General features: G+C 42.6%; 1 protein-coding gene across 1 annotated transcript in view; it reads left to right on the plus strand.

Annotated features, from left to right (window-relative positions):
- EIF2AK3 (eukaryotic translation initiation factor 2 alpha kinase 3) overlaps positions 1-16514 on the plus strand; it is a 68869-nt gene that overhangs the window by 5598 nt on the left and 46757 nt on the right. Inside the window, exon 2 of the mRNA XM_027129096.1 lies at positions 9691-9820. Within this exon, the coding sequence (XP_026984897.1) occupies positions 9691-9820 (130 nt within the window). The remainder of the gene's footprint in view (positions 1-9690; positions 9821-16514) is intronic.

Genomic DNA, 16514 nt, shown 5'->3' on the forward strand with positions numbered 1-16514 from the left:
TGTCCCCTGCATCGGCAGGCAGACTCTCAACCACTGCGCCACCAGGGAAGCCCTGCATGTGTCTTTTTGAACTATGATTTTCTCAGGGTATATGCCCAGTAGTGAGATTGCTGGGTCATATGGTAATTCTATTTTTAGTTTTTTAAGGAACCTCCATACTGTTCTCCATAGAATTCCCTTTTATTTCTTTCTCCTCTCTGTCCTTTTACAAATTGATCTGATCTGAATCAGTGGTACAGAAATCTGTGGTCTTCCTCAGATCTTCAGATTCATAATCAAGTCTTTTTTTTTCTAAACTAAAATGACTATTGAATAATAGAGTCTTAGGATACACTGTTGAAAGGGAACTCAGTTATCTGCTCACTTTTCTGACCCCAGACTTTTAAATTTGACTACAAATCACACTGAAGAAAGAATTTGTGCATAAGTATCAAGGCAGGCTGTAAGCCAAAATAAACATGCTTTAGGTGAGTAATGGATTAGCCTTCCTGTCTATAATTGTCTTTTTTAAAAAAATTTTTTTTAAATTTTTGGCTGCGTTGGGTCTCCATTGCTGCGCATGGGCTCTTCTCTAGTTGCTGCGAGTGGGGTCTACTCTTCGTTGCGGTGCCGTGGCTTCTCTTGTTGCGGAGCACGGGCTCTAGGTGCACGGGCTTCAGTAGTTGTGGCTTGCGGGCTCTAGAGCGCAGGCTCAGTAGTTGTGGCTCACGGGCTCTAGAGCGCAGGTTCAGTAGTTGTGGCACATGGGCTTAGCTGCTCCGCGGCATGTGGGCTCTTCCCGGACCAGGGATCGAACCCATGTCCCCTGCATTGGTAGGCAGATTCTTAACCACTGCGCCACCAGGGAAGCCCCTATAATTGTCTTTTTAGCTTAACTGACACCTGGACTCTGGATATGATATGTGACAGGATTGAGGAAACGGTTCTGTATTCACACTCCTGGGCGCAGAAGGCGACCTGTCTTTATCAGCTGCTTGAGCTGTGGCTTCCACATGTTCCTTCATTTCCTAAGTACTGCCTGGAAACTCCATCTGCTTTTTTTCCTTTTTTTGTAAGAGAGGAGCTGCCTGTACGTTTTTATTACAAAACGTTTTAAAATACAGAAAGGAGAGCTGGTAGGTTTCAGAACTAAATGTGAGAGGGGAGATTAATTTTTAATTTTTTTCACGCTGCTCTGTCACTAACCATTTTATTTAAAAGGTTTCCTAGGATAAAGCAGAAAAAGTGCTTTGAAAAATGTTTTAATCTAACTGGAAAATGATATCTGCCGCTCTCATGTGGTTTATAACATTGAAAACATAGATTGTATTTCTTTAAGGTTTAGGTGATATGTCAAAGTTATATAGTTAGTAAGTTTCGGCACTATGTTTGGATTTGGGGCATGGCTAGTCTTGTGACAGGTTTAAATAAAGGAAGTTTGATTCGAAGATTTACTTAGTAGGTGAGGACTAAGAAGTAAAGTACAATTAGTACGTTTGTTTTTCAACAAGAATCTGTGCTTCCTTGAGTGACAGCATGTATTTTAGGAAGAGGATTCTTGGTTACATCAAAAGAGCAGATTTAACCCAATCACATTTTTAACTTTGTGACTTCTTTTTCCCCACAACAGGAAATGTACAATTTTAAAATAAGCAGTTGTTACTGTAGAAACCATTTAATTGATACAATGTTCTACTGTCACCTGCATCTGTTTCACCTGGGAAATTTATACAGGCGTTAAGACCCCTTCAAAGTTACTGTATGAAGGAATTCAGCGTTTACTTATCAGACTCGGATAAACTTAATTGTAAATAGCCAGGTGTTCTGGGTGACAGAAGTCAGAGCAAACAAAATTTTTTTAAAAATTGGGTATTCATTGTGGCCTAAGGTCATTTCTGCTCGGTTAAGGGCAAAATCAAAGCAGTAGCAGGATATGTGGCATCTTGATGAGACTTCTGGGAGGAATAAAAGCTGCACATTATAGTAATATAGGAGTTGCCACTTACGCAGACATATGGCTAACAGAACGATAGAGTTAAAAACCCTGGAGTTTAGGCTTCAGAATTCTGTCCAAAACCTCTTCTTCTGGTGCCTTAGGCAAGTGCATCTTTTCACATCTTTCTTAGCTTCTTTTTTGTTTTTGTTTTATGTGAATAGTAGTATCTGCCCTAGCAAGAGTTATTCATTCAACCAACATTTATTGCATTTGATTAGGGGCTCTGCACTGGTAGGTGCTGAGGGTAGATAAATGGGCCCCTGGGCTGTCCTGGAGTCTCAGGTCTGAGAGGGAGATACATGTGTTAGAGAATTAGCTGTACTAGAATGGATGAAAAGTGACATAAGAAGAGTTTGAGAGTGAAGAGAATGGAGACGTCAAGTGAGTGAGTCCTTGAAAGTGAAGTGTCAAGGACAGTCTCAGCTGCAGGGATGACGTGAGCAAGGGCTCAGAGTAGTGGTTTCTGAGCCAGGGCTCCTAGACCCCTATGCACCTGCCTATGCGGGATCCATGAGATCGTCCTTATCTTCCAAATAACCAAATGGAAATTGGACATTCACTGAGGAGAAGCCTAATTAAAAAGTCAAGTTTCTCAGTTTTGAACTGGAATTATACCAAACTTAATTAGTAATTTTAGCTACTTCTTTCCAGATGCCTTGAATATTTTGATTGGTACTTAAATAGTTCCTCTAAAGATGGGGGGAATTCATTAGAAGTGATGTTTTAGGGGCACATGAAATCATTGAAGACATGCGACAAAAACCAAATTAACCAGGGAACTTTGTTCAAAAGGTTAGAAACCTAGGCTATGCCAGATTACGTGCTATACCAGGCAGTGTGGCCTTTATTCACTGGGCACAGGGAACTTCGGGAGTTTATCAGATCTCTATTATAGAAACAAAACTGTTGGGGAAAAAACAAAAAAGCGGTCGGGAGAGCAAGGGGGACGAGACCAGGGGCAGAAAGTCTTTTTTTTTTTTAATTAATTTATTTATTATTTTTGGCAGAATTGGGTCTTCATTGCTGCACGCGGACTTTCTCTAGTTGCGGCGAGCGGGGGCTACTCTTTGTTACGGCGTGCAGGCTTCTCATTGTGGTGGCTTCTCTTGTTGTGGAGCATGGGCTCTAGAGCGCAGGCTTAGTAGTTGTGGCGCACGGGCTTAGTTGCTCTGCGGCACGTGGGAGCTTCCCGGACCAGGGATCGAAACCATGTCCGCTGCATTGGCAGGCGGATTCCCAACCACTGAGACACCAGGGAAGCCTGGCAGAAAGTCTTTCTGAAGATGTTCTAATGAGACATGTGAATCTGTTGTAGGACAAGGGCAGTGAGACTGAAGAAGAATGAAAAGATTTAAAGGAAACTATAGAAGTAGAGCCCAGAGTACATGACTGTTGTCTAAATGTAGAGCAAGGGCGGATCTGATTTCTGATTTAGATGTTCAGTGATGGGATGGATGCAGAAAGCTGGGAGAGGGAAGGGAAGTTTTCTGAAGGCTTTGTGGTGATGCCCTGCTGAAAATGCAGATAGTGTTCTTATATATACATAAGACATATGCATATTTTATTGTTGGATATTTTCTTTGTTTTGAAAATGAAAGAAGTTTACTGTTCTTCTCTGTATATACCTCTAGCACAAGTTACGACATATTCAGAAAAAATACAGCTTTTGTATTTGGTTATAAGTAGCTGTCAGATTACACATAGAGTAAGCAGCGGGCTTTGGATAAAGCTGGAACTCCTCGGCCCGCTTGTTAGAGATTGAGAGCTGTCGGGATGGCAGGTGAGGAGGGGCGAGGACTGGGCCAGAATGGGAGGCAGCCAGTGTCCCAGCTGCCACTGCAGGGATGCCTGACGAGGGGATGAACCTGGCCATCGGATGAGGTCATTGCAAACCTTTCTTGAGAGGATCTTTGAAGAGTGGGGTTATGGGTGAGAGAACGGTGCTTGCTGTTGAATCATCGAAACAAATGCCTTTGTAAACCGAAGCAATGTGTTAAGTGAGAGAAGTTTCAAAAGGGTTTGCTGACAGAGTTGATCAATAGACCGTCTTCATCCAGGTAATGGATTATTTTTTTTACTCCTAGGCAATAGCCCTTTGAGATAAATCACTCTTTGCCAGACTGACCTTATCCTGAGACTCACCTCAGGTACTTGTTAAGCTATTGTCTCCCAACCCTGTTCTGGGGAGGGGACCTGTGAACCTTTACTGGTTGTTTCTTTTTTGTTTTTTTTTTTGCGGCATGCGGGCCTCTCACTGTTGTGGCCTCTCCCATTGCGGAGCACAGGCTCCGGATGCGCAGGCTCAGCGGCCATGGCTCACGGGCCCAGCCGCTCCGGGGCATGTGGGATCCTCCTGGACCGGGGCACGAACCCGCGTCCCCTGCATCGGCAGGCGGACCCTCAACCACTGCGCCACCAGGGAAGCCGTACCTTTACTGGTTTTTAACAAGCACTCCAGATTATTTTGATAATCAGGCAAATTTGAGTTATGCTGAGCTGAGTGAAATAGTCCTGTTTTACCCATGAAAAAGCAATTCGAATGGAGACGTGAGCAGAACAAGAGCAGAGCCATGGGGCTGGGCACACAGGGCTGACTTCAAAGCTCTGATTCTTTCCACAGGAAATGCTGCTTCTGCAGTTCCTTTGATCTTCAAATAAGTTAAGAGTTTTTCATCTTGCTCATAGAAACCTCCAAATAGGGCGAGTGGATCGTGGGGAGATAAAGGGCCTTAGATTCTCCCTGATTTTTGGTGGGGGGTGGTGGCAGGCTCATTATTCAGCTCTCACTGATGTTTGTTCTAAATGCCATATCTTATTGCCACCTCTGACTGTCCTGCATACAGCCCGAGGACTTTGTTTTTCAGCAGAGTCTGTCTCCTTCATGCTTCTCTCTCCAAGAATGTGATAAGGTCTGACAGTCTAAATCATTACATATCTCCTTGGCCGAGTGGTGCTGCCCAGTTCCAGCCATGGCAGAGGGGGAAACTCCCTTCCAGAGATGTGCTTGGGACAGAACCCATAACTTGTAGCAGAGGAGAATGAAGAATTTTTTTTTGATACCTGACAGGGTTTGTTATGGGAGTTTCTGTTATTCCCATTAAGAGAGGTGAAGAGAATTACAGATGCGCCATTCAAATCAAAGAATCAGATTATACTAAATATCAATAGCAGTTAAGAGGGTGATGTACTTAATTGTTCCTGTTTGTCTTTCTTTCAGTTATTGCTAGAATTCACACATGTTCTCTAAATATAGTAGTTCATCATCTGAAAATTTCTTGTTTATTTTAAAAAGCAGAATCTTTGACTCAGTTCAACGCACCTCACATTACAGGTTTTCAGTGATAGTTAGATATTAAACTCCAAATTACTTATTAAAATGTGTTTTATATATACATAAGACATATGCATACTTTATTGTTGGGTTTTTCTTTGTTTTGAAAATGAAAGTTAAAATTTTACCATTTTTCTCTGTATAAACCTCTAGCACAAATAACTACACATTCAGAAAAAGTGTAGCTTTTTCGTTGTTGTTAACAGTGGAATGCCTAGCACGATTAAATGAACAACATTGGTTCTGAATTTTAAGAAAGTAGCGTCTGAAGTGTTCCAGTGGTCTCCTTAACTCTTCATGGGTTACACTTTGCGTATACTAAGTTTTGTCTCAATTAGAGGGTTTTTCATTCTACCATTTATTTATGGTTAATGATTATTGAACAGAAAAATTGGGTCTTTCTGCAGTAGGACTAGGAAAGAGTTGACTTGGCTCTGAACCCTTGATCTCTAACTGAATTAGAGTCTATTGCTTTTATTTGTAAATTGACACATCTAAGGTATGAGGCTTTTCTTTGGAAATTTTATTGAAGTATAGTTGATATACAATGCTATATTAATTTCTTCTGTATACCAAAATGACTCAGATGTGTGTGTGTACATATATATATGTATATGTACACACACACGTATATATTCTTTTCATATTCTTTTCCATTCTGGCTTGTCAGGTATGAATTTTTTTATACCTTCATCATAACATAATTTTTTGGCTCATATTCTCCTCATCCAACTCCCAGTAGATCTCTTGAGAATGCAGGGTAATGCATGGGGAAAGGAGTTGAATTGTTACTTTTCTTTTGTTGTGTTATTGAAAATTACTAGTTTGTAGTGTGGCAAAAAATCTTTATTTTCACAGTTGAGACTGAGTTACCATTTGAAAAATTCAAAGTGAGAAGTAGTGTATAGTTGGGGAACTAAATTAACACTTCTATTCACTTGATAAGTGTATTCATTTGCTAAACAATTAAGTTCTTTGAAAGGTTTCACATGAGTGTACTTGAACTGGTTTGTCTTAATGGACTTGTAGCTTTACTTTGAATTTGTATGTATTGTATATGAAGTAGGATAGATAAAAGTTACATTTTATAAGCTGAACCAGGAACATAACTATATGTGCTTGGAATTTGCATGGTCTTTCAGAAGCAGACCGGTATACCTAACAAATTCCTAGAACAATTATTCAACAAACCCTTTCATTCCACAAATATTTATTGAGAGCTTGTCGTGTATCTGGGGTATATGTTCCAGGATGCAAAGGAACAGTAGCTGCAAAGTCCCTGAGGAAAAATCATGCATGATGTGTTTGAGGAATTGGGGGTATCAGTCTGGGGATATTGATTTTGGATACGTGCACTTTGAGAAGCCTGTAGGACAATCTGAATCTGGCAGGTAGTGGGACTTCCCTGGTGGCACAGTGGTTAAGAATCTGCCTGTCAATGCAGGGGACATGGGTTCGAGCCCTGGTCCGTGAAGATCCCACATGCCGTGGCGCAGCTAAGCCCATGCGCCACAACTACTGAGCCCACGTGCCACAACTACTGAAGCCCGTGCACCTAGAGCCCGTGCTCCACAACAAGAGAAGCCACCGCAATGAGAAGCCTGCGCACTGCAACGAAGAGTAGCCCCCGCTCGTCACAAATAGAGAAAGCCCGCATGCAGCAACAAAGACCCAACACAGCCAGAAATAAATAAATAAAATAAATAAATTTATTAGAAAAAAAAATCTGGCAGGCGGTTACATATGTATGCCCAGAGTTCAGGGAAGGGGCCTGGAACCAGAGATAGAAATTTGGAAGTTGCCAGTATATAGATGATATTTTCATCTATGAGACCACCAAAGAAAAGTACGTGTAGGTAGAGAATATTTTCAGAGATAGGAGAGGTGAGGAGGGACCAGGAAATGAAACTGAGACAAGGAAGCATAGAACTAAGAACAAATAATCAGGAGAAGATGGTGCCCTGGAAGCCGCGTGAAGAGTGGTTGATAGAGGATCAACAACAAGGTCCTACTGTAGAGCACAGGGAACTATATTCAATATCCTGTAATAAACCATATTGGAAAAGAATATGAAAAAGAACATACACAGACACACACGTATGTATGACTGAACCACTTTGGTGTACGCTAGAGACTAACACAACACTGTAAATCAACTGTACTTAAATTAAAAAAAAAAAAACTTAGGGGCTTCCCTGGTGGCGCAGTGGTTGAGAGTCCGCCTGCCGATGCAGGGGACACGGGTTTGTGCCCCAGTCCGGGAAGATCCCACATGCCACGGAGCGGCTGGGCCCATGGGGCCATGGCTGCTGAGCCTGCGCGTCCGGAGCCTGTGCTCCGCAACGGGAGAGGCCACAACAGTGAGAGGCCCGCGTACCGAAAAAAAAAAAAAAAAAAACTTAAGTGAAAAAACATCAATAAAATAGAAAAAAAAGAGTAGTTGATGGAGAGCAGGAGAAGTAGCTGATCACATGTCACTGGATGGTCAAGTGAATGGGATTTGTCAGTGTGAAGGTCAGTGGTGAGTATCACAGGAGCCTGTCCGTGAAGGGGTGGAGGGAAGAACTTGACTAGAAATAGTTCAGCACAGAAAGGGGGAGAGGATTTGGAGACCCAGACTACATAACAACTCTTTCAAGGAGTTTTGTTCCAAAGGGGGCCGAGAAATGGATTGGAAGCTGGAGCGGGGAGAATGGATCATTATATTTAATCTGGTTTGGTTTTTAAGTTGGGGGATATAATGGCAGGTTTGAAGGCTGAGAGGAATGCTGTGGTGGAGGGGGAATAATTGATGGGAGAGCAAGAGGAGAGGTTTTTGAGGAGTGAGTCCCTATGTATGCACAGGGACATACCTACTGCCTAAGGGGAGTGTTGGTAGTGGATGGAGTCCTGGACAATTCACCTGCAGTAAGAGGGGAGGTAGATTTCATGGGTCCAGGTGCTGTTACATGGAGAGATGGGATGGTGGGATCTCTTTTGATTGTTTCTGTTTTCCTTAGTAAACACCTATCTAGGAAGCATAGTCCCTGAGATGCACGAGCTTGGAAGAGCTATGGTAGGAAGTTTGAGGGCAAAGGCAAAATGAAATAGTTGACCTGGGACAGTGGGAGAGTGGATAGACTAGGGAAACGTGTCATGATTGTGGAGCATCATTCGAGCCCTTTAGATGATGATGGTCATGAGTAGAGTGACACCAGTCAGCATGGTTATATTTTTCTTCAACCGCACAGATGCAAGATTGAGCGAAGGCAGAAAGTTTCATTGAACCAGGGTTGGAGTTCTGCTAGTTCAGTGTGAGATGTAAGAGAGCGGGTAGGGAGTTGAGGGCGTGAGCAAGGAAGTGCTTAAAATGAAGGACTATGGGAACTTCCCTGGTGGTCCAGCGGTTAACGCTCCGGGTTTCCACTGCAGGGGGCACGAGTTTGATCCCTGGTCTGGGAACTAAGATCCCGCATGCTGCACGGTGCAACCAAAAAGTAAAAAAAAAAAAAAAGGAGGACTATGGAATTTAAACTGGATAAGAAAGAAGTGAAGGCATAATGGTAGTCAAGTTCAGGGGAACAGCGGGAGGATCAGTGGCTGACAGGGTTCTGGTGGGGTCAGAGGTTTTTTGGAGTCAAGGAAGTAGAGGAGGTGAGCTGGAAAAGAGGGGTTGGTGACTGGGGTTGGAATGCTTGAAATTTCAGTGGGACAGGGAAGTTGTGGTTGGTAATGACGAGGGCTTAGGGACTGAGGTGAGATAGACAGATAATGAAAACCCACAGAACATGTTAATAGTGACAGTGAACCAGGAGCCAGAAACCTCAAGGGATGGGGCTAGTGACCCAAGGGTCAGTAGACAATTATTAGGAGGAGTAATGGATGGAATGACCTGAACCTGAGGATTTTAGAGCGGAGAGAAAGTAAATAGTTCAGAAATGGTAGCGAGGCGCAAGGAGTGTGCCTACACCATCACTGGGCCTGGTAAGGGTTATGGAGAAGAAAATTCTCATAGCTTCTGAAGTAGTGTGCTCAGGGAGAGCCAGGTTTCTGTCAGAGCAAGGAGGTAAGTGAACATTCAGGGGACGCTGTTTCAGGGCGAAGGCTTTAGGAGGTGGGGAAATGGAAGAGGACAGAGCAGGGCATGTCGAATTCCATGTGGGGATTAGGGTGTGGGAAGGAGGGGTGACCTCGGAGACTGGGGCTTTTCATAAGTGGAACAAACCCATAAAGGGCATAGTGCAGTTGTCTTGGAGGGCTCAAGACAGAGTGGTGGAAAGGCTACAAGTGTCGTGAGGAGGTGCTCACCCCCTTACAGATAGAGGCCTGGGGAGAGGCTGGTTCCTTTTGAGTGTATGTCTTCGATATCTTTTTAACTCTGTCCTATTATGTTTTAAATTTACAGATCCTTAGTGATTATCAGCACTTTAGACGGCCGAATTGCTGCCCTGGATCCTGAGAACCATGGTCAAAAGCAGTGGGATTTGGACGTGGGATCCGGTTCCTTGGTGTCGTCCAGCCTTAGCAAACCGGAGGTGAGAATTTTCTGTTATATGTTGACCGGAAAACTTAGTTAAAATCATCAATTGCTGCTATTAATAGTAGGTATTTGCTTAGAGAGCTGTGGCCCAGGGTCCGATTGCCTAAGTGTAGGGCATGTCTGTCTCTGACAAGCTATGTCCCCTTGGGGCATTTACTTAGCTTTTCTATTCCTCAGTTTCCCTCCTGTAAAATGAGGTGGGTAATGTCACCTACTTCTTAGGATTGTTTTGGGCATGGAATGAGTTAATTATATAAATGAGTAATTGAGGATACTATCTGCTATATCAGTAAATCTCATTATCTGAGCTCTAACATGATCATAATTTCTTCTTCCTATTATCATCATCATCACAGCGTCCCTAGACATCATAAAACAAATATAAATAACTGTGTTTTAATAGTTAGGAATGCATCTGCAAAATCCCATAAATTATTCACTACATTTTCCCTCAGTTGTACATCCTAATTGTAGACATAATTCATCTGAAGTTTTCTTGGCGTGTAATTTTAGACAAAATGGATTATTTGCAAAAAAAGAGACCTTGCTTCCAAAACTACTCTGGCATATGACTCCAAAACTTGGGCAGGTGACTTAGCCCCTCAGAGCTTTAGTGTCACCATCAGTAAAGTAAGGACACTGCCCACCTTGATGAGGGGCAGGTTGGGGGCTGTGTTTATTTATTTATTTTTAATTAATTTATTTATTTTTGGCTGTGTTGGGTCTTCGTTGCTGTGCACAGGCTTTCTCTAGTTGCAGCGAGCGGGGACCACTCTTTGCTGCGGTGCACAGGCTTCTCACTGCAGTGGCCTCTCTTTGTTGTGGAGCACGGGCTCTAGGCATGCGGGCTCCAGAGCGCAGGCTCAGTAGTTGTGGTGCACGGGCTTAGCTGCTCTGCTGCCTATGGGATCTTCCCGGACCAGGGCTCGAACCTATGTCCCCTGCATTGGCAGGCGGATTCTTAACCACTGCGCCACCAGGGAAGCCCGGGGCTGTGTTTAAATGAGGGAAGTCTAGACTCCCCTCATTTAAACACAGCCCCCAACCTGACCTTTTGTCTAGACTCTAATAGATTAAATCTCTCTCCTTTTCTGGAGCTTTACCCTCTTGTTTAAATCATTTAAAATAAGTCCCTCTTTTGAGTTACGACTGCTGACGTGGAAGCAGTCACCTGTTTTCCAGAATACCCTCAGCCTTCTACCGTGTCCCTATGGGATACTCCCTAGGGTACTCTTTTTTTTCCCTTTCATCATCAATCTTTCCCTTTCAAAAAGCTTCTTAGCTGGTATCAAGTTTGGAAAAGACAAAACCTAACATGAGGGGCTTGAGAATGACCTGATTAGTGGTGAGGGAATTTTCTGATGGGAAAACTGCTCCCAGTGACCCCGCTGCTCTCTAGAAAATCCATCCTGGATTCCTTTCTGGGGCACCCGGGCAGGTACTTAGGGCGGTGGCACTGCCTAGCCTCCACACTCGCTGTGTGCTAAGCCTTGACTAGACTTTCAGAGTGCCTATTGCTTACTGGACAGTATACCAGAAACATCTGTTGAGAATTGTGAACTTGTGAATTATTAATATAAATAACACTTTGATTGTAAATTGCCTTAAAAAGTTTGAATTGGATGTCATAGTCAAATGAATTACTACTCAGACCTGAATATTCATTTATTTGTGTCCTCCTGAGGCTATGCTTGGGTATGCACATTGTGCTTTATTTTCAAACTAGACATGAAAGGTGATGAGCAAAATCAGAAGATTGTAAGCTGTTTACGTCTGAGGTAACATTATAGTGTGTTGTAGTGGTGCAAAGCATGTGTGTTTCTATGAACTAAAGTATGCACACTCACAAAAACATACACTGCATGATATGACAAGTAGTCGTAATAACCTGAGTGCCATTGAGCGTGTTTAAATTATAAGCAGCTAGTCGAGCTTGAAGATTTTCTTACAATAGCAATTACATTAGCTGTTTTTTAAACTACAGTTGAATATTCTCACCATCCCCAGTCCTTACCATTTTCTGTGGTTTGTTAGGTCTCTCTTGTTTTAAGTATCCTTCTTCCCACTCACCCCCAACCCTTGATCCTTTGGGTAGAATGCTTTGAAATGTTGAATTGCAAGCATATTTTAAAAGTTTGTGTCACCTTTACACAATAAATGCAAAGCTCACTGACCGCTTTCCATTTCAGGGAAAGAATTCTGAGACCTCTGCATTATCTAGGTTTTAATTTCCTACTTTACACACAAAAAAATTGACTAGATCACTACTGCCCTAAGTTCTTGGGACCATTTCTTGAGACTGTGTGTTTACTGTGTAGATATGCTAATGACAGCATTGTTCCCAGAGCTGTAATATACACACAATGTACTTTACACACCGTGTAATCCTCACAGCCATCCTCCTGAGGTTGATATGCTGGTGTCATTTTACAGAAGAGGAATATGAAGCTCAGAGAAGTTATTTGCTTTAAGTCACAGACCGACTACATGGTAGAGCTGGGATTAAACCAGGCTTGCCTGACTGTACTCCACTCTACCTGCTCTGGAGCTCTTTCTACATCTTGTATGTTCCTCCCCTTTACAACTCAGGCTGTTCATCCAGTACAGTGGATCTCAAACTTTATGGTTTCAGGACCCTTTACATTCTTAAAAATTACGAAGAGATCCAAAGAGCTTTCTTCCCCATGGGTTATATCTATCTAAACTTAAGCCATATTAAAAATTAAAACAGGGCTTCCCTGGTGGTGCAGTGGTTGAGAGTCCGCCTGCCAATGCAGGGGACACGGGTTCGGGCCCCGGTCCGGGAAGATTCCCACATGCCGTGGAGCGGCTGGGCCCGTGAGCCATGGCCACAGAGCCTGCACGTCTGGAGCCTGTGCTCTGCAACGGGAGAGGCCACAACAGTGAGAGGCCCGCGTACTGCAAAAAAAAAAAAAAAAAGAACCCCATTGCATTGCATGTAGCATAAATAATATATTTTTATGAAGAATAAGTGGGGACTTCCTTGGCAGTCCAGTGGTTAAGAATTCACCTTCCAGTGCAGGGAGTGTGGGTTCGATCTCTGGTCAGGGAGCTAAGATCCCGCATGCCTTGGGGCCAGAAAACCAGAACAGAAGCAATATTGTAACAAATTCAATGAAGACTTTAAAAATGGTCCACATCAAAAAATCTTTAGAAAGAAAAGAAAGAAAAAGTGTATTTCCCCAAAAAATATTTCAATGAGAAAAGTGGCATTGTTTTATATTTTTGCAAATCTCTTTAATTTCCAGTTTAATAGAAGACAACTTGATTTTCCTATATGCTTCTGTGTTCGATATGTTGTTTTGGTTGAACTGTATGAAGAATAAAACCCGTATGTAGGGGGAGAAAGGGAGTATTTTAGTAGCCATTTCAGTTGATTGTGATCATTCTTTTTTGGTTCTACACGAGAACAAGTGGAAGTTTCTGAAAGGTTAGTTGCCCCGCGGAATCTGAAACCATATCAATGAACTGTTGTACTCTGTACCAGTAACATCCATTGGTCTGTCTTGCCTTTTACTCGTGCATGGTTTTCTAACATCATTTGGAAAATATTGATTCACTGAGTTACACAGATCTTCCAAATGTTGACATATTTCCTTATAGAATACTTTGTAAATTCAAATTTTTTACTGTCACCACTGATCTCATCAGAAAAGTCTTCCAGTACTGGGAAGCTGTCAAGCTCACACGGGTAGATACCGCTATTCCAAAATTCTAATTTTCGCTTGAAAACTTGGATTTTATCATTAACACAGTCAGTTGTTTTCCTTGAAGTGAGAGGTTCACTTTATTTTCGAGAAAGCGTCTGCCAAATACCCAAGTCTCGTCGCTGTAGCTTTTCTCTCCAGTTTTCAAGTGCGAATGGAGCTTTGTGAGCAATGCCGCTAGTTTCAGCTCAAAACTCAGTCACGCAAGTGCTTTTCCTCAAAACATGCTTCAGTTTGTGGCAGAAGTCCTTAATGCACACCTCCTGGTTAGTCGGGCAGAATAGTAAAAATATATGTACTCAGGTCACAGTTTAACTTTTATTGTTTCATCAGAACATTCTCGAGTGAAGCTTTTTTCTTCTTTTTTTTTTGCTGCGAGCGTGTGACAGTGAAGATGTGAGGACTATGAGTCTGTTACCTTATTCATGCTTTAGTCACCGTTGCTTTTATACCATCAATGCAAATAGCACCCCAGGGAAGGGCAAATAGCACCTTCTTATGAAACCATTTGACTCTCTGCACCTCAAACAGAATCCACAGACCGCATTTTGAGAACGACTGATCTAGTATATAATAGAAATATCACCATTATGAGAGTATTCGTAAGGTTATAAACATTAACAAGGAGAGAGGACTGTATTTCGAGCTTGGGTCACCTGTTATTCAGCAAGGTGTGTATCGCTCAGTATCTAGAAGTTATGTTCAGAAGCTGGACAAAACACCACCAAAAGAGGAACAAAAACTGCTATTTGAAATGCCCCGGATTGGATGCAGTACCCTTCTAAATGCATCTGATAGACAATTTTATGATGGTCCCTAACTTTTTGGGAGAAATAGTTCATTTTCTCTGTCTGAAGCTCAGCGTTTGCGAGGACAGGTAGTGTGCAGAGGAGAGCTGGGTACAGCAGGCAGGAACTGGTGGGGAGATGTAGCAGGAACCACCCAGGTGACAATTGGAGGCTCCGTTTGGAGACTCCTCTATTAGAATGTCAGTTTCTCCACCCTTTCATCAAGAGTGGTACAAGGATGAAACCAACTAAACTCAGAAGGCCAGGGAAGATGTATTCTCTGTGCATTGATTCTTAAAGTGACTTATCTAATGAGAAGCTGAAGGCTAAAGGATTTGATAGGCTGTATAATAATTTTTAAGGAATTGGTTATGGATCACATGCACTTTTGCTAGAATAATAAAGTAAGAGCATCACAGGAACCTTGTAGGCCGTGTGGTGTGGAGGAGGCACTGGGATTCGGAGGCTGCAGTTCTAGTATTGATGCTGCTGTTAACTGGCTCTGTGACCCGGCTAATTATTTCAGTAGAGCTTTAATTTCCTTCTCTGTAAAATTATGGATTGGGCTGAATTTCTTCTTGTTGTTTTTTAAAATTTTTTGGCTGCGCTGTGCAGCATGTGGGATCTTAGTTCCTTGACCAGGGATCGAACCCACGTCCCCTACAGCGGAAGCACGGAGTTTAATCACTGGACCACCAGGGACTAAATTTCTAAAGATTGTCCTAACTTCAGGACTCAGGTACCATCAAACACATGAAACACCCATATAAATCATCTAGAGGAATTTTTTAACTTCCCCTTTTACTACATTTAAGGATTCTTTTAAAAATGGCACAAATCCATTACCGTTAGGTACATATCTCATTGCCTGTCAGCCTGCTTTCATGATGTCCTTAACCTTTTCTGATCCAAAAGCATATAAAATAGTTTATTATTTTGCTTTAGTCATGTTTTGATTATGTTAAGGAAAAAAATAAGTTCCCAAAGGATAAGAGAGATTGACAGTTGCATTATGCGTTGTATGCTGCCGGAAGGTTGAGGCGCCATGGGACACAGACCTGACTTGCCACTCTTTCCTCTTGACTAGGTGTTTATAAGCTTCCTCAAAAGAATACTGAACAAACCGAGCTAAAACTCTGTGTGTGTGTGTGTGTGTGTGTGTGTGTGTGTGTGTGTTAGAGTAAATGATGAACCTAAGGTTTACTCTGCTACCTTTAACATGTGCCCCTAGGTTCTACATCTAATACTTTTGATCATAGCTAAGAATTTTGTTTTTAGTTTTCAGAAGGGCCACCTGAGGTAGAATCTGATTTGCTTTCCACTGTTAATCTATATGCAGATTCAGCCTTGAAAAAGCACTAAGGAGATTTGGCAGCGGTTCCTCATTGATTGTCTTAAAATTCTGTTTTGTGACATATCAGCATAGTTTTTCTTTGGGGTCTCTGGGTGGCATTTGTTTGTTTGTTTGTTTTGTTTTTGCGGTACGCGGGCCTCTCACCGTTGTGGCCTCTCCCGTTGCGGAGCACAGGCTCCGGACGGCGCAGGCCCAGCGGCCATGGCTCACGGGCGCAGCCGCTCCGTGGCATGTGGGATCTTCCCGGACCGGGGCACGAACCCGTGTCCCCTGCATCGGCAGGCGGACCCTCAACCACTGCGCCACCAGGGAAGCCCTCTGGGTGGCATTTGGATCACAGTTCACCAAATCTAAGTAGACATAATATCCTTGAACTGTCTACTTGTCTGTGTTTTGGAACACATTTATAAATACAAAGACCTTCTTATCTGTATTTAGAATGCATATTATAATTGTGTATATGTAACTAGTCTGTCCTTAGACAATACCTTTACCTTTTCCTTATTTAGAGATACCATATTTGTTTTTTGTTTCAGTTTTCTGTTAAAATGTCCTTTTTTTTTTTTTTTTTTCCTCTTAAAAAGAACAAACAACTCTCTTACAAGTCTATAGTTAGAGTTTGGGGTTTGGTTTTGTTTTATTTTAGGCATGTTTCTCCCCAAGGGACATACCGCCTTTCTGTTTCAGACAGGTGCAGAAACAGACAGCTATGATGCTGAAGCTTTCCAGCCTGCGCACTGCAGAGTCAGACTGCAGTCATGAAGAAGGGCCTTCACAGGTTGGGGGGGTCTTTTGAAAAGAGCACATTTTTAATGGCTA

The sequence above is a fragment of the Aethalodelphis obliquidens genome, unplaced genomic scaffold (assembly GCF_003676395.1).
Source record: "Aethalodelphis obliquidens isolate GAN/ISIS:26980383/991018 unplaced genomic scaffold, ASM367639v1 scaffold35, whole genome shotgun sequence".
NCBI lineage: Eukaryota > Metazoa > Chordata > Mammalia > Artiodactyla > Delphinidae > Aethalodelphis > Aethalodelphis obliquidens.